Source organism: Oncorhynchus kisutch, linkage group LG11, assembly GCF_002021735.2.
Source record: "Oncorhynchus kisutch isolate 150728-3 linkage group LG11, Okis_V2, whole genome shotgun sequence".
Lineage (NCBI taxonomy): Eukaryota > Metazoa > Chordata > Actinopteri > Salmoniformes > Salmonidae > Oncorhynchus > Oncorhynchus kisutch.
In genome coordinates, this window is record NC_034184.2 from 57,667,533 (window position 1) to 57,691,928 (window position 24,396).

Genomic DNA, 24,396 nt, shown 5'->3' on the forward strand with positions numbered 1-24,396 from the left:
CCGGTATCGTCCCAGCCCTATGATTAATGGCAGTTATGGTTTCTCTGGTGAGAGTCAATATGTAGAACTGACAGGTTTGTAGAGGAAGGCTTTTTTTCTCTTGTGAGTGTCATTTCCCTGTGTTCTTTGAAAGGGGTGCATTCCAGAAGAAACAGGCCCTTTTCGAAGGTCGTTCCTTCCTCTCGTCCTGGATGAATTCACTGATCTGCCATGGCTGGATTGGTGAAAACTATGTGACAGATGTGTCACGTTCTGACTTTTATTTCCTTTGTTTTGTCATTATTTAGTATGGTCAGGGCGTGAGTTGGGTGGGCAGTCTATGTTTGTTTTTCTATGATTTGGGTATTTCTATGTTTCGGCCTAGTATGGTTCTCAATCAGAGGCAGGTGTCATTAGTTGTCTCTGATTGAGAATCATACTTAGGTAGCCTGGGTGTCACTGTGTGTTTGTGGGTGATTGTTCCTGCCTCTGTGTTTTGCACCAGATATGGCTGTTTTGGGTTTTCACATTTCTTGTTTTGTTTTTTAGTTTGTTCATGTGAAGTGATTTATTAAAACATGAATCAAAATAACCACGCTGCGCTTTGGTCTGCCTCTCCTTCAACTAAAGAGAACCCTTACAAGATTATTGCTGACACCTATCAATTTGTGTTAAGACACGGATTACCAGTACTTCACTGCCCCCAGTTTCTGCTGTAATGTCAATGTCCTCTTCTGTGAACTCTGTAAAGGATCTCCAAAGGGTTTCACCAGTTCATTTTTGCAATGATGCCAAGCTATTTTATGGCCCAAACCATAAAACTATTTACATTTTTTTACATAGGTTGTACAGCTTCTGTATGTTTGTGTAACCTATGATAGTACAATATCATTGCCGAGAATGTATACAAGCCTAAATCTTTTCTAAGAACAGACAACTGTGTATTTTGAAAAACTATATCTGAATGTCATATTTTTTATGATGATTCTACTGTTTTGGAAAAGAGTATTGGGATACGTTTCTGAGCAAAGACCAAACTTAGCAGAGGTTCTCATGCCATTGTTGATCTTAGGGATAAGTGTCTACTGTGAGGACCCTTGCATTCTCTATCAGGACTATTACTGACTTGTCTACTGCAGGAGAGTGACGGTGTTGTGAGCTAAGATTGAGTTGTAGTTGTTGCTCTGCACTAAGCTTGGCAAGTGGACTGTCTAGCTCAAACTAACACACCTGACTCCAATAATCAACTAATCAGGATCTTCTGTTTAGAATGCACTTCGCTTAGTCTAGGGATTGGGAAAAAGTGGTGACACCTCACAGGCCCCTGAGGACTGAGGTTGAATGAATTTTTGTTACGTTGCGGAACGGAACGGTTTGGACTGAATGACACGTTTTCCCAAAACATTCTTGTACGTTCTTGAACAGACTTTGAGATACGTTTCCTCCATTGTGGCTTTAATAAGCAATGAGTGACGTATTTAAATGGTGGTGCATTTTGAACGCAAAACCTAACCCCTCCCTGTTTTTCAACTGGTCGTTCAGTACAGCACTGTTTCCGTTCAATTGAACATTCTATTGTGTTTTTTGTACTGAATGCAGCCCTGGAGTTGCCCATCCCTGGCTTGTTAATGTAGGAACTCTCCTTGGTCCTGACTGACTGAACGATTGGCTAAGACAATAAAGAATGATAGAAGACTCTAGTGGCCAAAAGGCCATTTTAGCATGGTCAGCACCATTATATTTGATTTATTTAACCTTTATTTAACTAGGCAAGTCAGTTAAGAACAAACTCTTATTTACAATGACGGCCTACCAAACCCGGACGATGCTAGGCCAATTGTGCGGTCCCTATGGGACTCCCAATCCCGGCCGGATGTGATACAGCCTGGATTCGAACCAGGGACTGTAGTGATGTCTCTTGCACTGAGATGCAGTGCATTAGACTGCTGCGCCACTTGTGGCCATTGAGGGTTCCACCACGCTTCCACTATTTTAAAGTAGTCAAAGTTATCAGCTAGGTGGGGATTCCTATGGCTTGTAGCCTCAAAGGCTCTGCACATGCTGTCACAGACGCTATAATGGAACAGATATAAAGATGTGTCCTCTATCTATCTCTATGGCTTAGACCTACATGTACATGGTGCTGAATGAACAGCAGGACTGGGTGGTTAAGAGCTGCCCAGGGTCCTAAAAGACTACAGGTACTAAACGGAAAGCAGGGCTTTTAACCATATCTTCTCCCATGTTCAATACTTTGGCTGCTACAACCTGCCATTCTTATCTACCATGTTCAAACAAAGATCAGATGTTCTTCAGAGAAACTACTACAGGAAGTTTCTACTGGGTACATCAATGCAACTTGTGGTAAATAGTTAATTGCTGAAGCAAGATCCTAAGGCCATGTTGGCCGCAATACGCTACTTTGATACAGTGAGAGGGCTCTCTTTGTAAGAGGAGACCTTGAAAGGTGAGGCAGAATCTTATTGAGACTGGCACAGGCATAGGTACATTGGATGTCTGCCAACATCAACTTGAAATATGTAATTGTTTGCTGAAGTGACCAAAATGGGTATTCGTCCTCTTGCTCTTCAAAATTCCTCAGTCTGCATTATATTCTGATCTTGTTGAACTATATCTTTTGAAAACATAAATAGCTTACTCTTTATCTTTTTTTGATGTGCATGGACATTTTTTCCCTTGTTAATCTTTCATATCTTTTTGGTTGCTTTTTCTTGAACTTGGAATATGGTAAGCTATCTTTTGCATTAAATCACATGGTTCAAATAGGAATAGGTTACTTGGTATTCTGACTGCACATGGTTCATGTGCACACGCTTGCTGTTTGGGGGTTTAGGCTGGGTTTTTGTAAAGCACATTGTGTCATCAGTTGATGTAAGAAGGGCTTTATAAATACATTTGATTGATTGAATGATTCACAGACAATTATAAACTGTGTGGTTCGAGCCATGAATGCTGATTGGCTGAAAGCCGTGGTATATCAGACCATATACCACGGGTATGACAAATCATTTATTTTTACTGCTTTAATTGCTTTGATAACCAGTTTATAATAGCAATAAGGCTCCTCGGGGGTGCCTTAGTTCATTGTGCCTAAGAACAGCACTTAGAGGTGGTATATAGGCCATATACCACACCCTCTCTGGCCTTATTGCTTAAATATAAAATAGCCAAAGAAACAAAATGACCTAGCATTAAACGTGGATAGAAACATGCATTAGAGAAGTATAGGCCTATACTTTTATAAAATTGTATAGGCCTATATAGGCTAATTCTGATATACACTACATGATCAAAGGTATGTGGACACCTGCTCGTTGAACATCTCATTCCAAAATCATGGGCATTAATATGAAGTGGGTCCCCCCTTTGCTGCAATAACAGCCTCCACTCTTCTGGGAAGAATTTCCACTAGATGTTGGAACATTGCTGCAAGGACTTGCTTCCATTGCGCCACAAGAGCATTAGTAAGGTTGAGCACTGATGTTGGGCGATTAGGCCTGGCGCGCAGTCGGCGTTGCAATTCATCCCAAAGGTGTTCGATTGCGTTGAGGTCAGGGCTCTGTCCAGTGCAGTCAAGTTCTTCCACACCGATCTCGACAAACCATTTCTGTACGGACCTCACTTTGTACATGGGGCAATGTCATGCTGAAACAGGTAAGGGCCTTCTCCAAACCGTTGACACAAAGTTGGAACACAGAATCATCTCGAATGTCATTGCATGCAGTATTAAGATTTCCCTTCAATGGAACTAATGAGCCTAGCCAGACCATGAAAAATAGCCCCAGACCATTATTCCTCCTCCACCAAACTTTACAGTTGGTACTATGAATTCTGGCAGGTAGCGTTCTTCTGGCATCCGCCAAACCCAGATTTATCCGTCAGACTGCCAGATGGTGAAGCGTGATCCATCACTCCAGAGAACGTGATTCCACTGCTCCAGAGTCCAATGGCAGCAAGCTTTACACCACTCCAGCCGTAGCTTGGCATTGCGCATGGTGATCTTAGGCTTGTGTGCGGCTTCTCGGCCATGGAAACCTATTTTATGAAGCTCCCAACTAACAGTTATTGTGCTGACATTGCTTCCAGAGGCAGTTTGGAACTCGGTAGTGAGTTTTGCAACCGAGGACAGATGATTTTTACATGCTACGCCCCTCAGCACTCAGTGGTCCTGTTCTGTGAGCTTGTGTGGCCTACCACTTCGCAATTGAGCCGTTGTTGCTCCTAGACGTTTCCACTTCGCAATAAAAGCACTTACAGTTGACCAGAGCAGCTCAAGCAGGGCAGATATTTGTCAAACAGATTTGTTGGAAAGGTGGCATCCTGTGACGGTGCCACGTTTAAAGTCACTAAGCTCTTCAGTAAGGCTATACTACTGCCAATGTTTGTCTATGGAGATTACATGGCTGTGTGCTCGATTGTATACCCGTCAGTAACGGGTGTACTTTTGTATACTTTACATAGTGTATGTAGTAAGCATGTGCCATGTAAGACAATCAAATGTGAATATGTGTTGTTTTTCATCAGTCGACTAGTTTGAATTAAGAAGAAGCTCGATATAGTCTAATTTTCTGTCATGCTTTAATAATGAACACCTGCCATGGTGACTCAGCCTGCTTCAATTCTTCAACTCATAAGCCTAAATATGCTAAACGAAATATGCAACTTTTAATTTTAACCAAATATTGTATCGTGCTTCGTTTTATGCCGTATTGAAGTATTACTGATATAGGGGTTTCGTCATTATAGTAATATATGTATTAGGCTACTACTCATAGGACATTTCATAACATTTGCCTCTTTATAGGCTATAACAGGCGGTGCTTCGATAACAACGGTGAGCTTGAATAGAACTAAAGAGAAGCTCCGGAATAGAATGCATGTTAATGAGGATTTCAGGAATATACCTCGCCGAGGCGATAACAGCCGCTCAAATGTTTCTGTCTGAGCTTGTGGTTTTGTCATTACGCTATTATCCAGTAGAAAATATGGAGACGAAATTAAGCAGACTATAGTATTTCGAGAGAGATAGCGTATGACGTAATAGGCTTGACGTTATAGGCCCTACCCATAAGAAAATCAAACCAACAAAGGCTGTATGCAATGTCATCCTTTTGCGCAAATAAAAAATGATTTAAAGAAAACAAATAGAAAATAGAGGCAGATTGTACGCTTATCTCTCTTCTTGGAAAGAGAGATGGTCATTCATTAAACGTTCATCCATATTAATGCAGGAGCACGCTTTTGAAGTCGAATCTGTATTCCGTTTGGGACAGGAAATACAAATCCGATTCTGATTATATGTAAGCAATATTCGTCAAACAATGTTTTTAGCCTATTTTCTTTACCAATGAATGTTTCATATTGCTTTACCACTTTTTAACATATAGGCCTCAATATTTAAAAAAAACACGTGCTAAATGTGTTGTTTTAACACTAGGGCTCATGCCACGCAAAAACCTGTCACCTGCCACTCCTATTCTCGATTCCATGTAATATTTTGCACGGCAATGGACCCGTGTATTAAGATGCTTTTCGGAGAGAGACAGAAGGATTTTTTTATTCGAAATACTGTAGCCTGTTTCAATGTTGCTATTTTTCCAACCCACATTAGCTAAGTCACTTTCAGATTTAACGCTTTTGCTCAGATAGACAAACAGCAATAGTTGGTCGGTTGATGTGTCTCCCCTCCCCAAATCAATACTCGAAGCTGTAGTTCTTGCAGGGCTGACTCTTTCTTATTAATAATGCAAAAAGCGTGTGCGCGCGCGTGGGTGTGTGTGTGTGTGTGAATCCTAAATGATTGCTTCAAAGCCATGAATGGACCCAACACCCAAAGACACCTGTCATCATCAGCATAACTAAGAATAGAAGCACAAACTTATTTTCAAACATTAACTGTTTTATTTAATATTCTTCATAATTTTAGCAATCTGTTTTTTTATATACCTGGATAATAATCAATCTGTTTTTTAAACTGTTTTGGATAAAGTAGACTCTTATAATTTTTTTCAAAATTCATTTGATATACATAGTCTCTTATTTACTTAAATTATTTGGAATAGTCAGGTATTATATGCAACATCCCCAAAACAAACAAACAAACAAACATAATACACATATTTTTGAAGGCAGTGAAACCGGGTCTATGCCTTGGCAACATCAATAAAAGCTAGCAAAATGTCGCTTCATCCAGCGATTGATTTCGCATTCTGAGTATTCTCGTGCTACTGTTCTTTTGGGATGTATGGTTTCATGTAGGTTATACCCTAGGCCTAGGGGTAGCCTATATTTCTTCATAAATGGATGGTAATGTGCTAACATATAATGGCAACAGTCATATCACTCTTCAGCCATTGTTTTCGTTCGCTACATTGGCCAAGTTTAAGTCATCGTATTGCCATCATTTTTACGTAATAACCAACCATCAAAATGTACCATTGAATGCCTGTAGTCATTCCTGAGATCTCTTTTTTCATTCTTATTACTATGCTATTTATATTTCTTTTTTCCTAGGGTGATGGTTATAGACATCATATGAAAGTAGAAATATCAGATCCTCAAACAACCTTTTCGATTTATACTTGGCTCGACATTATAAATTTGGCAAATTAAATAAAATAAAATATCTAAATGGTGAGTATAGGAGACCGACCTGGAGCAAATTGCCTTTCTGTTGTTGATTTCGTTGAGGTAAGCGTGTCTCGCATTAGCCTACAGAGTATGAGCAGCTTGCAATCTGCAATCACCTGAAATAACAGGGATGTCTAGTCTAAGGCTACTAATATAAATTATTCATTGTCGACTTTAATACTATGCCATTCCACGATTGTATGCGGGCAAGGATCCATCAAAATTTCATTATCATTCCAACTCAACACCTGCTAAATATTTAATGTAGTTGACCCCAGGTCAGACAAATATGGTGGAGCAGTCCCAGAAGACGGCCTGCCAATGTCTCTTGCAAAATCAGGTCGCCTTCTCCGGATGAAGTAGCCTATAAATCCATTTGGGTGTAGATGAATTCAAACGTCTTTTGTTTTGTATTTTTTTGTGTGTGGATAGCTAGCACTCGTTTTCTTTTTTTTCTTCTTTGTAATTTTTTCCCCGCTTTTTTTTTTTTTTCTTCTGCTAAAATGCAAGCCAAGTCACTAAGGCTGAAAGTGCCGTTAGAAGCATCGTGAGACCAAAAGGAACTGTGGATTTGGAGGCCCCGTTCCCCCCACCACAGAGTTCAAACAAGCTCCCTCGGAACTCCAAGTTTCTGGACTCCTTTTTGAGCTTCTCCCATAGGTCTGTTGCTCCCTCTTGGCAATCCGCCAGCGCAGTGGTCGCACATGAGTGGAAGTCATCCCAATATCTGCAAATCAAATGTAAAAGCAATTAAGAAATGCTTTACGTTATGTTAGCCTAAGGTTGACAACTTGTTTTCTCTCCTTTTTGGTTGTCTGTGCTTATATTCGAATAGCCTAAGAGTTTGCTTTCAACACAGTTGTAATAATATTAGAAGGCCAAAAATAATTCCACCAATAAATGCATAATAATAATAATAAGAAGAATCCGATTATATTTTTGTATTATAACCTATAGTCGGTCGAATAGCATTGTCTAGTATTAGCATCTCCCTTGAAGGCTAAACGAAAACCACGTTTGTTGAGAAACACTCTGAGAAAGATTCCCTAAAGTCACGTGATTGTATCTAACGCTCCCTTTTTCAATTTCCCTCCTCTCTCTCTCAATTCTATTCAAGGGGCTTTATTGGCATGGGAAACATGTCTTTACATTGCCAAATCAAGTGAAATGGATATACAAAAGTGAAATAAACAATATAAACAAATATTACACTTACACAAGTTCCAAAATAACAAAGACATTTCAAATGTCATATTATGTCCATAGACAGTGTTGTCGCGATGTGCAAATAGTTAAAGTACAAAAGGGAAAATAAATCAATCTGGGTTGTTTCTCTCTCACACACGCACGCACGCACGCACACACACACACACACACTCATGCAACCAGCCTGTCTTGCATCAACTAGCTAGCCAAAGTCATCTGCACGAATGCTCGTCCATCCCTCATTCTCACATCCCCAACGTCCAATCACGTGCACAGTGGCATTAACATAGTAAGAACAGTGGCTATAATATCCCATTCACACAAAGGCTATACATTTTAAAGGAGCCACTGCTTAATTGTTTTATTCATATTGAGACACCCAGTGGCGCGTGGCTCCCCCTGATCCTGACTCCGTATCTAATCTAATCGAGGCTGTTGATATTGACCCCCTCAACCCCACGCCACGTCGGGGGGGGGGAGTAGCCTAGCCTAGCCTATTAACGTGCGCCTGCTGCCTGCGATTTTCATGATGGAGCTGTCGATTTAAACTGGGGGCTCTACTGCCATCTGGCACCAACCGGTTTGGTATATGGGGTGCAGTGCGCCTGACCCTTTTTGGATTTGATAAAATTCTGCATGACCCCGCCCCCTTTTTAAAAAATGAATTCAACTTACATGCAGATGGTCTGCAGATTTTCCTTCTCGTCCAGCTCCTGTGGATAGTTGTCCATATTCTCCCCGAGTTTCAGCAAGCAGTTGGAGAACCCTTTGAATACTGTATCACATTTCCCTGTCGCTCTCACCGCCTGTAGCAAATAAGCTGGAATTGGGGGGAATGGATTTATTATTTTTTTTAGGATAATGTGTTTGTTTTTTCATTCCAACATTCGATAGCATATGTCTTATAATGACCTTATAATGACAGGATAAGTTAATAGTTGATTTTTATGGTGATTCGTTTTCATTTGATCCAGTTTGTCCATTCATTCATGTATTTTCTTAATTGAGCCTTTTGGGTAGTTTAAATGGGAATGTTTTAAACTTAACCCTATAACGTATTGTCAAGAAATGTCTAAACATTTTCGCCTAATATAATGCTAGTTTTAACATATCCAAAAATTGTACATCTGCATTTGATCATACAATCTGTTTGGAGAAGGCATTGTGTGATCCCAGCCCAGAAAATGTGTGCAACAGCGACAAAGGAGGATGAGGTAATGCACCGCCGAGATGGAAAAGGGGGTGTGTTTCTCACTGCATGGCTTTTGTGAGTGAGTGTGTGTGTGGGGTGTGGGGGGGAGGGGTCTTGTGGTACGCTATAGTAAATTGTAGTAATATTTGTGTCTGTGCTTATTCAACCATATTAGGGGCGTTCTCCGTTTATAATTTGTTGAACAGAGAAAATGACAGGGTTTGTTGCTAAACGTCCACGCCTTAAATCCAACCCGTTTGACCCCCTCGTGCTCAATTTTGAGGTTGTCAATGGTGGGACGCACCAAGCATCTCTGGTTCGTTAAGCAAAAGATTCGCTCGATTGATCATTTGTTACAATGTTGTCCCATGTCGATTGGTTGCAGAATAATGCACCGTGAAGGCTACACGGTTAGGCTATTTATCAATAAATAATAAGGGAACGACAGCGATGGACTTGCTTCATTTAAATTCATCAGTGTAGCCTGGAATAGCCTAGTATTGGGAGCAAATATTAACAACCTCGGTTATGGGTATTTAGGTCTGGGTGATGTGTTCATAATACAGGCATCATTCGTTAAATTGCGTTGTAAAAAATGTGAGGCTACTGTCATTGCCATCATGCCCTATCGAATCAAGATGTTGCCCACAAGCAATCCAATGACACCAAATATGCTATGCGGAGATGTGTAATAGATTCTGACAAGGTCAAGTAATTCATGAATGTTACTGCGTCTCGAGCAAGCGGATGGCAAATTATTTTTGCAAGGATTTTTACAAAGGAGCAACTCGAGAGATGATATTATCGCACTTGCATTGTAAAATTACACATAGCCCTCATATATCACTTCAACGTGTGCCGCTCTCACTTGGCACAGACCCTGTTTGAAAAATCTCTTGTAAAATGTGGTATCCTAATTATTTTTACACGTGCAATAACAGGGTTGAAATGACTATGCCCTCTATCCCTTTTTCCTTTTAAGGACAATTTCTGCTAAATGTGTGAAATTAAGACATTGCCTAGAGAATCTATCACACGTGTTTCTCACATGTATCATATAGGCTACCTCAGCTTTCAGTTCCAATAGATAGCTATATAGCTACAGTAGCCTGAATACTACTAACAGTCACACCCACACTATAGATATAGCTAAAGCAGAGTTAACCCGCAGAAAATGTACACGGCACATACACATAGAATAAACCCTCAGAATGACCAACTCTGCGGACGACCCAGTCAAAGACAAAACACCTAATATCCAAATGATAAAAACGACTATCCATAGCCTATTACGTTCTCGTTTCGTAGGCTAATGTTAAATGTTAGCGATACCACATCCCAAATAAGCGCTGCAATACATTGATTTGGCTAGCCTACATTTTTACGGGACAACGTGACACCATAGCTATAATCGAAATATATCCTCCAAATGGATTAGGTCAAATAGCCCCATAGATATAGTTGTTTTCTCTCTATAGTCGCCTACATTCTTTTGCTGAATAGAAAGCGCCTTCATCAAAATAAACTATATTTTTAATTTAACATTTTAATTTCGTAGACCAAATATAGTCTAATAGTCATATTGGTTAATGAAAAATGATCTAAATCCTATTTCACATTAGACAATTATCATATCGCTAACCTATACTCAATGTATTTCGTTACAAAAAATAAACGATGCACTTGCTAGGGACTCATATTTCGAAAGAGCTTGTCTTTAGATGCTGCGTGTCTTTTAGTTCAAATTTTCATTCACAAAGCATGTCAAGTCAAAGCATTTATGTTTAGTCTTTTTTCACAATGGCTCGGCTGCTGAATTATTTATAAATCCCTTGCCACTACAGGATTCTGAGGAGCAGTTGTCTTACTTCGGCAGCGTTTGCGTTATGCAATGCAAACGAAACACTGGCCTATTCGTGCGAACGTCCCCGTACACGTTTCCAATCGAAATTACAGGTGCATTCTTATAGAATTTAAAAAATAAAATAAATGTTTTGTTTAAAATCTTTTTTGTTGTTGTTTAGAATCTCCTTTATAACGAATGGAGAAAAAACGTGAAATGTGACATAGCCTTTGGTTTGTTGTGTCTATTATTTTTGGACGAAATTAGCTCATGCATACCATTGTATATAGCCAGATAATAAACTAATCTCATGCATTCATTGCAATAAAAAAAATACAGACTTGTTCCTGGAAGAAACGATCGAACAGTTGATTACAAATAGTTTGCAGGTTAACATTTATCATTATGAATCTTGCCCTGGAGCCAGATCTGTGCGATTTCCGCTAGATTAGCCAATTGCAAAATCAAAATGAGCTAAACTCTGAAAAATTATCAATCTGCAGAGCAAATATAAAACAATAATTAATCGACCGTGAAAGAGTCACTCACCTAACTGAACAGCAAGAAACAGTGAGATATATTTGCCGGACCAAGTTAATCCCATTCTACGTGTGGTAAAACCATTGGCGTATGCAGATCTTAAAAACTTGGAAGGAAAAACGATGTTGAGGTCTGGGCATCACACATAGCCATCAACTTCCAGCAGCATTCACAGACTATTGCTTTTTCTCCCGTTGCCTGTTACACTCACAGTGTGGCGAAGAGGAGTGAAATGGTGCACCCCTTGTAAAGCGAGGGCGGTGATCGCTCTTTTTTTTCACTTTCTCCCCATCTCTCGCTCTGCTTCACGCCCACATCGCATGCTTGACGTAAAGGTGACTGTTGGACTCCCCCTTCCTCCCCCTAGCCCACACCTTACACATACAGTCATTAAAAGACCTGTAGTGATATCTGGGTCAAGGGCACACGTGCGACTATGAGACTATGGACTCAGAAGTGACCAAATGCCCCTTTTCTTTGTGCCATCGACATAGAACTAATACGAATATGCCAATATTTATCTGATTTGTATATTTGTGGTGTACTTTATTTGTATAATATTTAATCATATGTTTACTATGGACAAAAAATACATATTTTCTGCCAAAAAACGCTGTTTATCATGCTACTAGAAATGTGTCCATATGCCTATATGCTATACATTATCCAAGAGCCAAATCGGTGACCTTGCGTTTAGGCTATTCTTTTCTAAGCTAAGTAAACTCTCATTTCTCACGACAGTCTATGATAGGAAAAGCAGAGGAGTTAGGACAGCCATATATGAGATGTAGCCCAGATATAGCTCATTGCATGGGAATGCAATTCTTTATTCATCAACGCAGCAACGCTATCCTGTCTGACCTCTGGAAACGAATGCTGTTAAAATACTTTAATCCAAGTCCAGATAAACTACATATTCTCTCACATTTGACAAATTTGTTTAGTCGTAGGCTATTCTGAAATGCCTATTGGAAAGCCCTCTCTGGTACAGAGTGTAAATATTCGCAAAATGTTTTCTTCACAGTAACCAGGTTTCCATCGAACCTTTTTATGCGAGAAATGTACATGTCGGATAAAACATGTCATGACATGCCTGATGGAAATGATGGAAAATGATGGAAAATGTCTCGGTAAACCTTCCAAACGTCTACGAAAACAATGGGATTTTTTTGTCAGTAAAATTATTGATGCGAGAAATGTCGGTGGAAACGCTTTTATGCGCAACTATTGATATATAATAACCATCAATTCGAAGTAAACTTTGAGTCACGCGGTTACATGTTTGGTGGTCGTTCCACTATGACTCGTCGAGAAAGCATGCAGTTTATTAGGCTACAGATGAAAGAAGTTATGATGAACTTGAAAGGTAAAGTCCAAGGTGATGAGCTTGATGCTCCTGTCCAATAAATATCTTATTCTGGTGACATGATCATTGATGCTTGGTTGTCATTTGACAAATACAAATTATCTTATATTTTTGTCCATAATAATCTCATCATGTAGGCTTTACCTGCATTGTATCTGCGGCTAGAGCGCAAGTGACAATACCAGAGTGGGCACATCGCTATATAACACAACATTTTTTTTGTGAGAAAACGATCAGTAGAGTTTAAAATGTGATGTATTTTTTATTCGGTACATGAGAATTTACCTGCAAAGGGTATTTTTATGTACACTACCTCATCACGCACATACTTTTATCCGCAACACGTCAATTTGATGGAAACACAAATGGTGGGAAAATGCGCGTTTGGTTTTTATGCAGATTTTTTTCTTATATTCGCATGGAAATCCGTCGCCAATTGGATGGAAACCTAGCTACCGACAAGGAAAAGAAAACCTTTCCTCGACATTAAAACTGATGTGAATGACGAACCCACTTACACAGTCATTTTAGATTCTGTGTCTGTCGCAAGGTGTCTTATGGGAAGCTGAGCCGTGTGCGCGGGCGTGTGCGTAGGGCGCACTGTGTAGGTGCGCTCGCGCATGTGATTGTGAGGAAGTCATACAAATGTATCCATAATGAGTGACGCTATACCGCTATTATAAAAGAAGAGGGAGGGAAAAATTCTGCTCTCTTCCTCACTGACGTCAGCGGAATTTGTAACGAGCCAATGAGTTTCACTTTTTTCGTGCCAGACCCGGTGCACCCACCAGAATACTAAAAAGTTCCCCGCAGGCGGCTTGCTGAAGGAGAATCCCCATGCAGTGAGAACTACGGACTGCGGACGTCGAGCCCCCTCAGTCTTTGCTGAGTAGGCTAATTGGGTCCACCGACAGTTAATTTAGAATGGAGACCGCGCTGAAATAAGCTTTTAGTGAAGGTCTAGAAACGGTAATATTGTGGGGAGCCCTGAAGACAGTCACCCTCCCGGACCTTTTCTAAAAGGTTTGCCATAACCTAGACTGTTTTAATGAGATATAGTGTATGCTTCTTGAACTTGACCTAAATAAGCCTCGCAGTTTATCAAATAACCTAGCATATACCTAGTCGTTATATAAACAGCATCGGATACATTTATAGCGTATAGTCCGATTTATCCATCATTGTGCAAAATATTATAAGCAAATGGACACAGGAATATCAGTGTAGTCTGATGAACTAGCTCTCTACGGGTCTTCAGAGTCTCTTGTTGCAGCTGTCTGATAACGATACATGTTCTAGAATGATCATCATAATATTACTAAGTAGCTTAGTAGACGTCATCATCAGGTGCATTCCTCAATGAGGGGTGTATGTATGTAGACTACTGTAGTAGAGAATCACTCTTTCTCATTGATAAACTGATATCTAGTCGCCCTCTGGTGGTGGATAGTTGTTTCTACAGTTACAGTAGGACTGTCATTGACAAACACACACACACACACACACCAACGTAAACAAAAGGAAGGCCCTAAAAAATTGTCAAAGACTCCAGCCACTCTTGTCATAGACTGTTCTCTCTGCTACCACACGGCAAGCAGTACCGGAGTGCCAAGTCTAGGTCCAAGAGGCTTCTTAACATCTTCTACCCCAAAGTCATAAGACTCCTGAACATCTAATCAAATGGCTACCGAGACTATTTGCATTGCCCCCCCCCCCCTCCTTTTACGCTGCTGCTGTTCTCTGTTATTATCTATGAATAAGTCACTTTAATAACTCTACCTACATGTACAGCTGAAGTCAGAAGTTTACATACACTTAGGTTGGAGTTATTAAAACTGGTTTTTCAACCACTCCACACATTTATTGTTAAAAAACTATAGTTTTGGCAAGTCGATTAGGACATCTACTCTGTGCATGACACAAGTAATTCTTCCATCAATTGTTTACAGACAGATTATTTCACTTATAATTCACTGTATCACAATTCATGGGTCAGAAGTTTACATACACTAAGTTGGCTGTGCCTTTTAACAGCTTGGAAAATTCCATGTCATGGCTTTAGAAGCATCTGATAGGCTAATTGACATAATTTGAGTCAATTGGAGATGTACCTGTGGAAGTATTTCAAGGCCTGCGTTCAAACTCAGTGCCTCTTTGCTAGACATCATGGGAAAATCTAAAGAAATCAGCCAAGACCTCAGAAAAAAAATTGTAGACCTCCACATGTCTGGTTCATCCTTGGGAGCAATTTCCAAATACCTGAAGGTACCACGTTCATCTGTACAAACAATAGTACGCAAGTATAAAGACCATGGGACCACACAGCCGTCATACCGCTCAGGAAGGAGACGCGTTCTGTCTCCTAGAGATTAACGTACTTTGGTGTGAAAAGTGCAAATCAATTCAAGAAGAACAGCAAAGGACCTTGTGAAGATGCTGGAGGAAACAGGTACAAAAGTATCTATATCCACAGTAAGACGAGTCCTATATCGACATAACCTGAAAGGCCGCTCAGCAAGGAAGAAGCCACTGCTCCAAAACCGCCATAACAAAGCTAGACTACGGTTTGCAACTGCACATGGGGACAAAGATCATACTTTTTGGAGAAATGTCCTCTGGTCTGATGAAACAAAAATAGAACTGTTTGGCCATAATGACCATTGTTATGTTTGGAGGAAAAAGGGGGATGCTTGCAAGCCGAAGAACACCATCCCAACCGTGAAGCACGGAGGTGGCAGCATCATGTTGTGGGGGTGCTTTGCTGCAGCAGGGACTGGTGCACTTCACAAAAGATGGCATCATGATGACGGAAAATTATGTGGATATATTGAAACAACATCTCAAGACATCAGTCAGGAAGTTAAAGCCTGGTCGCAAATGGGTCTTCCAAATGGACATTGACCCCAAGCATACTTCCAAAATTGTGGCAAAATGGCTTAAGGACAACAAAGTCAACCACCCAATACCACCCAAGATGTCCCAGAAAGTACCCCACTCCTGTAACCAACCAAGACGTCCCAGAAACAGCCGGATTATCAAACCCGGATCTGGACCCCTAATAAACCATCATCATGACCCTGACACACTCTGAACATAAATACTTTCTTCAGATGGCTGTGCAAGGTTTCCTCCCCACTAGGGAATCCATCCATAGAGAGCACAAGGTACAGTACGTACAGAGAACTGCCCCCCACGGATTGCACTCAACACTGAACACACTTACCAATGGTTTGTGAATGCTCCATGGCCAGGTGGGTCTGGGCCGTGTTTGTTCCCTCTCTCCTCCAGCCTCCTGTGGCCAGCCTTGCTGCCGCATCACTCCTCCTCCAGCACCAGCCCAGGCCGACGGACATACCCTCCCCCACCCCTTTCTCTCTCTCCATCCCTCTCCTCCTTCCTCCCTGTATACCTATTCCTTTCACAGAACCAGAACCAGACCAAAACCACGGACCATTCATCACACCAGAAGAGGCGTGGAGGAAGGACCAAAGATTTAGACCTACGCCCGGCGCGATCAAGCCACAGGGGAGTACCATCACTGACCTCTGGGTCCTGGGCTCCCTTGTGTGTCTGCTTGCTCCTCAGGTTGTCATTCCTCCCATCTACAGATCCAGATCTCAACCCAGCACATGCCCATGCACCAGCCCCAGTTCCCAGTTCGTGGTACCCAGTTCCTTTTTTTCTCCCGGTCCCCAGTTTTCAGCCCTGGTCCCAGCACCAGCATGACTATCAGTCCCGGACCCAACATCAGCACCAACCCAGTTTTCTCCCAGCCACAACACCAGCAACAACACTGGACACAGCACTGACTAACCACAACTGCCACCTCCAACCAGAAACTGCCAGTCCAGAACCTTTCCCCTCCCCCAACACAAAGACAGACAAATTGGCTGACTGAAAAATTGATTTTCCAGATTCTTTGGTGTTTAATTGATTGCTTTGTTTGAGCTTTTCTTTGACTAGATGACCATTTGGTTTGCCTAATTTGAATTGATTGCTTATTGTTTGAATTGTTTATTATTTCAAATGTTTTAATGAATGATGAAAGAATTGTAACTTTTTACCTTTAAATAATAAAAACAGAAACAATCTCAAAAACAATAGAAGGCTAGATAGGCCTATAGCTAGAGCACTACTGAATGAAGTGCTCTTTGCACGTGATAATGTCATGGAACACACCTCATTCATTAAATATTGTTCACGTTTATGTTATGCAGTGCACATCAAACAAAGATTTGAGGAATAAGATGCTGATGCTAGACTAAAACCTCCTGCTGATCTAAACCCATATTGTCTATGTCTTAACCAATGTATATCTAGATTTCAGGAGTGATGTGTAGGCCTGAGCTAGGCCGGATGGTGACAAGCCCAGAGAATCCTTTCAATAAATATGGTGGGATCAGACCGGATATAAAAACCTGCTCTTGCGGCAGGAGTGGAGTTTTCCTTTCTTGACTGCAGGCAAACAGACAGACTAAGAGAGTGCCCTGAAATGACCTCTCTGGTGTCAGGAGGGAGAGAGAAGCTAGAGAAGAGGCAGGAGGAGAGCAGGTGATGCCCCTAACCAGCTTTCCATACAAACGTTAAAATTCAGGACAAGCCTGATGGAAATAAATATTGATATAATAACCATCATATCGAAGTAAACATGGAGTCACGCAATGTGTTGTGTTGTCCCACTACGACTCAGGAAAGCATGCAGTTTATTAGGCTACATATGAAATAAGTTATGATGAATTTCAAAGGGTGGTGAAAGTATTGAGCTTGATGCTCCTTTCCAATTAATTTTGAGGGTCTTTTTCTGGTAACATGATGATCGAGTCTTGGCTTCTGTTTGACAAATAAAAATAATCGCACTCTCATCATGTAGTAGGCTATACTTGCACTGTATCGGCAAGTAGAGTGGGCACATTCGCTATATAACGCAACCTTTTTTGTGACAAAACCAGTAGAGTTGAAAATGGAAACACATTTAAATTGTATTGGGAATTGAACCACAAAAGCTATTTTCATGTGCACTACATCATCACACACAGCCTTTCATCTGCAATAATTCAGTTTGATGGAAACACATCTTTGTGGCAAAATGCACATATTTTTTTAATGCAGATTTAAAATATTCACATATAAATCTGTTGCCAATTAGATGGAAACCTAGCTAATGAGTGAGAAAACACGAAGAAAAAATTCAATAAATCTAACCAAACATAGTCGCATCATGGGTACACTGTAAAACCAGATAAGTTCTGGCTATTGAAATATTTTGAAAAATTAAGAAACTTAAATAGCTGAAGTGAGCAGTACTACATTCATATGAGTAAAACAAATGCAATTTTTTTAGTAAGGTATTCTTAAATTTGACACCCTGTGTGTCACGACTTCTACCGAAGTTGGCTCCCTCTCCCTGTTCGGTCGGCATCTCAGGTCTACTAGCCATCACAATCCCTTTTTCCTTTTCTGTTTGTTTTGTCTTTTCACACCTGGTTTCATTTGCGTTAATTTTTGTGTACCCTGTTGCCTGCCTAAATTTGTGCGGGATTAATCTTTCATTGGGATTAGTCTTTCATTGTGATGTGCTCGGTGAGGTTATGCCGTTATTTGTTTTCACAGATTCTTAAGTGTGTGATTGTCGGAACTTTGTTTGTTCCTCCGTGCGTTTGTACGGGGTTCTCTGTTGTCGAGGGCGTTGTACCTTTTTCGATTGTGCCATTCCTGTGTTGGTGGATTTTCTTATTAAAACACGCTTCTCAGACATCCTTGCTCTCCTGCGCCTGACTCCTACACCTACCACCTAGACGCAACATTATCACAGAATCCCGCACCACTTCGATGGAGTCAGCAGGAGCGGACGAGCTCCCAGTATCTATGGAGGAGCACGTTCAACACCACACGGCAGTGTTACACCGGCTGGGGACCGCGATGGAGACGATGGAAAGATGGGAGAGAGGTGGCCTTCCCACTCTCCATCAGCCACACCCCAACCAATACCACAACCCTCTCCTTCATTGCCTGGGTACAGTGGGATTCGTCTCGCACTCCCGAGGGAGTACGATGGAACGGCGGCCGGGTGCCAGGGGTTCTTACTCCAGATGGAATTATACCTGGCAACCGTTCACCCGACTCCGTCGGGAGGTGAGAGCGTGAACGCCCTCGTCTCCTGCCTCTCATGCAAAGCCCTGGAGTGGGCCAACGCGGTATGGAACCATCCTGACTCAGCGAGGGACCACTACTCAGAGTTCACCCGCCACTTTCGGGCCATGTTCGACCACCCACCTGAGGGCCGAGCGGCATGTGAATGGCTGTTCCATCTGAGGCAGGAGAAGAGGAGTGCTCAGGACTTTGCCCTAGAGTTCCGGACCTTGGCCGCTGGTGCGGCATGGAATGACAGGGCCCTGATCGATCACTATAGGTGCAGTTTGCGCGAGGACGTCCGTAGGGAGCTAGCCTGTAGAGATACCACCCTCTCCTTGGACCAGCTGATAGACATGTCCATTCGATTGGACAACTTGCTAGCGACCCGCGGACGTCCAGATCGGGTCCTGTCAGTTTCATCCCCCATCACCTCCACTCCAACGCCCATGGAGCTAGGAGGTGCTGCAGCGAGGGCGACCGGAGGAGGGTGCCATTCCTGTACCAGCTGTGGTCGTAGAGGGCACACTGCTGACCGGTGCTGGAGGGGTCCTCCAGGGAGTTGAGACGCCAGGCCGGACACCTCACCTGAGTCGGCACCAGGCTCACCCAGAGCCCCCTGTTGGTCACATGTATGTGTTGATTCTTTTCCCCTGAAATTTCCCCTCATTCCCGGCATAAGGCGCTAGTAGATTCAGGTGCAGCAGGGAATTTTATTGACCGTGGTTTAGCGCATAGGTTAGGGATCCCCCTTGTTCAGCTTGACAAACCCTTCCCAGTGCACGCCTTAGATAGCCGGCCATTAGGGTCAGGGCTAGTCAGGGAGACAACGGCTCCACTGGGCATGGTTACGCAGGAGGGTCATGAGGAGAGAATTAGTCTCTTCCTCATTGATTCTCCTGTGTTTCCGGTGGTGCTGGGGATTCCCTGGTTGGCCCGTCACAACCCCAGGATTTTGTGGCAACAGAGGGCTCAAAAGGGGTGGTGAGAAGAGTACTCAGGCAGGTGTGTAGGTGTTTCCATCAGTGCTACGAAGGTTGAGAGTCCAGACCAAATCTCCACCGTGCTCATTCCCTCAGAATATGCCAACCCAATTACCACCTCATCGACAAGGGGATTGTGCGATAAATCTCCTGGTAGACGCTGCACTTCCCAGGAGTCACGTGTATCCCCTGCAACAGGAGGAGACAGTGGGTGGCTATGGAGACGTACATATCTGAATCTCTGGGGCAAGGGTACATTCAGCCCTCCATATCACCTGCCTCCTCGAGTTTCTTTTTTGTGAAGAAAAAAGGAGGGAGGGTTGCGTCCTGCATTGACTATATAGGTCTAAATTCCATCACGGTGGGGTACAGTTACCCGCTACCTCTCATTGTCATTTCACGGAGCACGCTTTTTCACAAAACTGGATCTCAGGAGCTCGTATAACTTGGTGCGTATCTGGGAGGGAGATCAGTGGAAGACAGCGTTTAGTACCTCATCCGGCCATTATGAGTACCTCGTCATGCCGAACGGGTTGAAGAATGCCCCAGCAGTCTTCCAATCTTTTGTAGACGAGATTCTCAGGGACCTGCAAGGGCAGGGTGTGGTGGTTTATATCGATTACATTTTGGTCTATTCCTCTACACGTGCCGCGCATGTGTCTTTGGTGCGCAAGGTACTTGGGCGACTGTTGGAGCATGACCTGTACGTCAAGGCTGAGAAATGCTTGTTCTTCAAACAAGCCGTCTCCTTCCTTGGGTATTGCATTTCCACATCAGAGATGGTGATGGAGTGTGACCGCATTGCAGCCGTGCGTAATTGGCTGACTCCAACCACAGTAAAGGAGATGCAGCGGTTCTTACAGTTTGCCAATTACTACCGGAAGTTTATCCGGGGTTTTGGGCAGGTGGCTGCGCCCATTAAGTCACTGCTGAAGGGGGGGCCGGTGCGTCTGAGGTGGTAGGCTGAGGCGGACAGGGCTTTTGGTCGCCTGAAGGCTCTTTTCACCTCGGCTCCCGTGCTGGCGCATCCGAATCCCTCTTTGACACTCATAGTGGAGTGGACGCGTCCGAGGCTGGGATTGGAGCCATGCTCTCACAGCGCTCGGGTACGCCACCGAAACTATGACCGAACGCCACTGAAACTATGGCGTGGGGGATCGAGAGTTGCTGGCTGAAGGTGTGGAGACATTGGCTTGAGGGGGCTCCACACCCTTTTCTCATCTGGACTGACCGCCATAATCTGAAGTACATTCAGGCAGCGAGGAGACTGAACCCTCTTCAGGCAAGGTGGGCTATGTTTTCCACCCGATTTAGGTTCACCATCTCCTATAGACCAGGCTCCCAGAACACTACGGCATACGCACTGTCCCTTTTGTATGATAATTTGGAGCGGGCCATCGATTCTACTCCCATCCTCCCGGCCTCTTGTCTGGTGGCACCGGTGAGGTGGGAGGTGGACGCAGACATCGAGCGAGCATTGCGTGTAGAGCCTACTCCACCACAGTGTCCAGCTGGACGGGTGTACATTCCGCTGGAGGTTCGGGACAGGCTGATTTGGTGTGCTCACACGTCACCCTCCTCTGGTCATCCGGGGATCGGTAGGACGGTGCAATGTCTTAGTGGGAAGTACTGGTGGTCCACTTTAGCCAAGGACATGACGGTTTATGTGTCCTCCTGCTCAGTGTGCGCTCAGTGCAAGGATCCTAGGCACCTGCCCAGAGGGAAGTTACAACCCCTTCCCGTTCCACAGCGTCCTTGGTCACACCTGTCGGTTGATTTCCTGACCAATCTGCCTCCGTCACAGGGTGAGGCACTCAAGGGAGAGCTGGGAGGCCGCCCAAGGTTACCTTAAATGGGCCGAGGGGCGGTAGAAGGCAAGTGCTGACCACCACCGCAGCGAGGCCCCGGTGTTCGCACCGGGGGACCGGGGTCTGGCTCTCGACCCATAACCTGCCCCTCTGCCTGCCCTGCTGGAAGCTGGGTCCGCGGTTTGTGGGGCCGTTTAAAGTCCTGAGGAGAATAAACGAGGTGTGTTATAGGTTACAGCTCCCCCTTATTACCGAATTAACCTCTCATTTCATGTGTCTCTCCACAGGCCGGTGGTGGCTGGTCCGCTTCAAGAAGCTGAGGTGCGGGAGTCCCTCCGCCCCCCCTGGACATCGAGGGGGTGCCGGCGTATGCAGTTTGGTCCATACTGGACTCGAGGCATCGGGTGGGGGGCCTTCAGTACCTCTTGGATTGAGAGGGGTACGGTCCGGAGGAGAGATGCTGGGTGCCGGTGGAGGACGTATTTGACCCAGCTATGCTGAGAGAGTTTCACCGCCTCCATGCGGATCGCCCTGCGCCTCGTCCTCCGGGTCGTCCTCGAGGCCGGCGTCAGCGAGCTGTGGGAGCTGCGCGTCAGGGGGGGGGGGGGGGGGGTACTATCACGACTTCTACCGAAGCCCTGTTCGGGCGGTGCTTGGCGGTCGGCGTCGCCGGTCTACTAGCCATCACCGATCCCTTTTTCCTTTTCTGTTTGTTTTGTCTATGGTTCTTTTTCACACCTGGTTTCATTTGCGTTAATTTCTGTGTGTATATATGTACCCTGTTGCCTGCCTAAGTTTGTGCGGGATTAGTCTTTCATTGTGATGTGCTCGGTGAGGTTATGCCGTTATTTGTTTTCACGGATTCTTAAGTGTGTGATTGTCAGAACTTTGTTTGTTCCTCTGTACGTTTGTACGGGTTCTCTGTTGTCGAGGGGGTTGTACCTTTTTCGATTGTGCCATTCCTGTGTTGGTGGACTTTCTTATTAAAACACTCTTCTCAGACATCCTTGCTCTCCTGCGCCTGACTCCTACACCTACCACCTAGACGCAACATTATCACACTGTGAGGGCAATTTCTGTTAAACCTTATTGATGCTTGTGTACTACAAACTGTTAAAGAAACTAGATCATATAAGATATAATTGTGCATGTATTAGTAAAGGCCTGTTTTAACTGTTGTGTGTTTAGAATAAGAATCTAACTAGGGAAGTACGCCCCATGATGTTCTTGGGACACAGCCAGGAGCTGACAGGTGAGACCTATGGTTTCCTGTTAGTCAGAAGAAAATGCACTGGTTCCTCGTAATCTACTGAAAACCGAGCAAAGTGTTAAATCCTGCTCACTAGTTTAAAGCTGTTGTCCTGACTGGGGCCTGTTGCTGCGCAAAAGGTTCATGTTTATGTTTGTGTATGTGTGTGGGTGTGAAACCCCACATCATTCTAGGCAGACAGCAAAATGCGCCTGCTTGCTCAATTCGGGGAACTGTTATTTATGACTAGTGAGGATAGGACTAGGTAAAATACTAGGGTGTGGAGATTCTGCAAAAACTCTAAAACTAGTGAACCTAGTGACTGGTTAAAAGCCTAGGGTTCCGAAAAATAAATACCCATGACTGGTGAGACCAGTAAGACTAACTAAAAGCCTGGGGTGTTGGGTTCTGGACACCTATGACTAGTGAAGTTAGGACTGATTAAAAGGCTGTGGGACTTCTGAGAGTCACCCATGAATAGTGAAATCAGCTAGTTGACTAGTTAAAAGCATAGGTTAAGGAGTTCTGGAAAAGGGATGTCTATGACTAGTGAGACTGGGACTGGTTAAAAGTCCAGGGTGTGGGGTTTTGAAAAAGGGACACCTACTACTCGTGAAATCAGTGATTCTATTGTTAATTAATTGAAGTGAAATAGTGAGGACCTACGGGGTGCCGTTACTCAAAAGATTCCAGGAATTAAATGATATGACATAAGATAGTGTGATGTCATTATGACTGTTATCAACCAAATTCTATTTTAGAAATAAGGAAATATTCCTGCAAAGTTATAACAATACTGAGTAAGTGTGTTTGGGAACAGTTCTGTGTGAATGTGATATGAGAGTTTTGTGAGTATGGAAATAAGTGTTATAAGCTAGAGTTTGTGTAATAAGAGACTGAAATTTGAATAATTTGAAATTTGGATGATAAGATATTGAAATTTGCACAATAAGCTGATTGAAATTTGGATAATAAGTTTAGATTTATAACGTTATATAGGGATTCTGTGAAGATATGAAAACATGAGAAATTGTAGAGATTTGAATGTAATAATATACAAACTTGCACACCTAAACGTAGATGTACGTAAGTGGTGTAAAAAGTATTCTGAGAAGTTAAATATTCAATAAATATTCAATATGAAATATTATTAAATATTAATAATATGGATATGAACTGAATGTATACTTTTTTTTTTTTTACAATTTCCAATTATTTTTACTCAATTTTATAGTTTGGGTGACACCAGTGAATTTAAGCAAGAAAGTCATGTTAATGTTTCCATTACGAGGAATAGTGTTTAAAATAAAAGTAGATCCAGGTACATTAAATGTTTCTGTACTGAATATTAAGCTGATAAACCAGCATCAACTTTTTGAAGATTTGTGAAACAGCAGGTTCTATATTTTGACCAAATTAATGCAACAGGTTAAAGTGATGAGATTACCGG

General features: G+C 42.9%; 1 protein-coding gene across 1 annotated transcript; it reads right to left on the reverse strand.

The window, feature by feature from the left end:
- Positions 1 to 6,931: 6,931 nt before the first annotated feature.
- Positions 6,932 to 11,692, reverse strand: nrn1a (neuritin 1a). Its single transcript, XM_020494854.2, has 3 exons — positions 11,421 to 11,692; positions 8,512 to 8,656; positions 6,932 to 7,357 (listed from the first exon to the last, which is right to left on the reverse strand). The coding sequence occupies exons 1-3, from the start codon at positions 11,473 to 11,475 to the stop codon at positions 7,129 to 7,131; spliced, it is 429 nt and encodes a 142-aa protein (XP_020350443.1). The 5' UTR covers positions 11,476 to 11,692; the 3' UTR covers positions 6,932 to 7,128.
- Between the last annotated feature and the right edge of the window lie 12,704 nt (positions 11,693 to 24,396).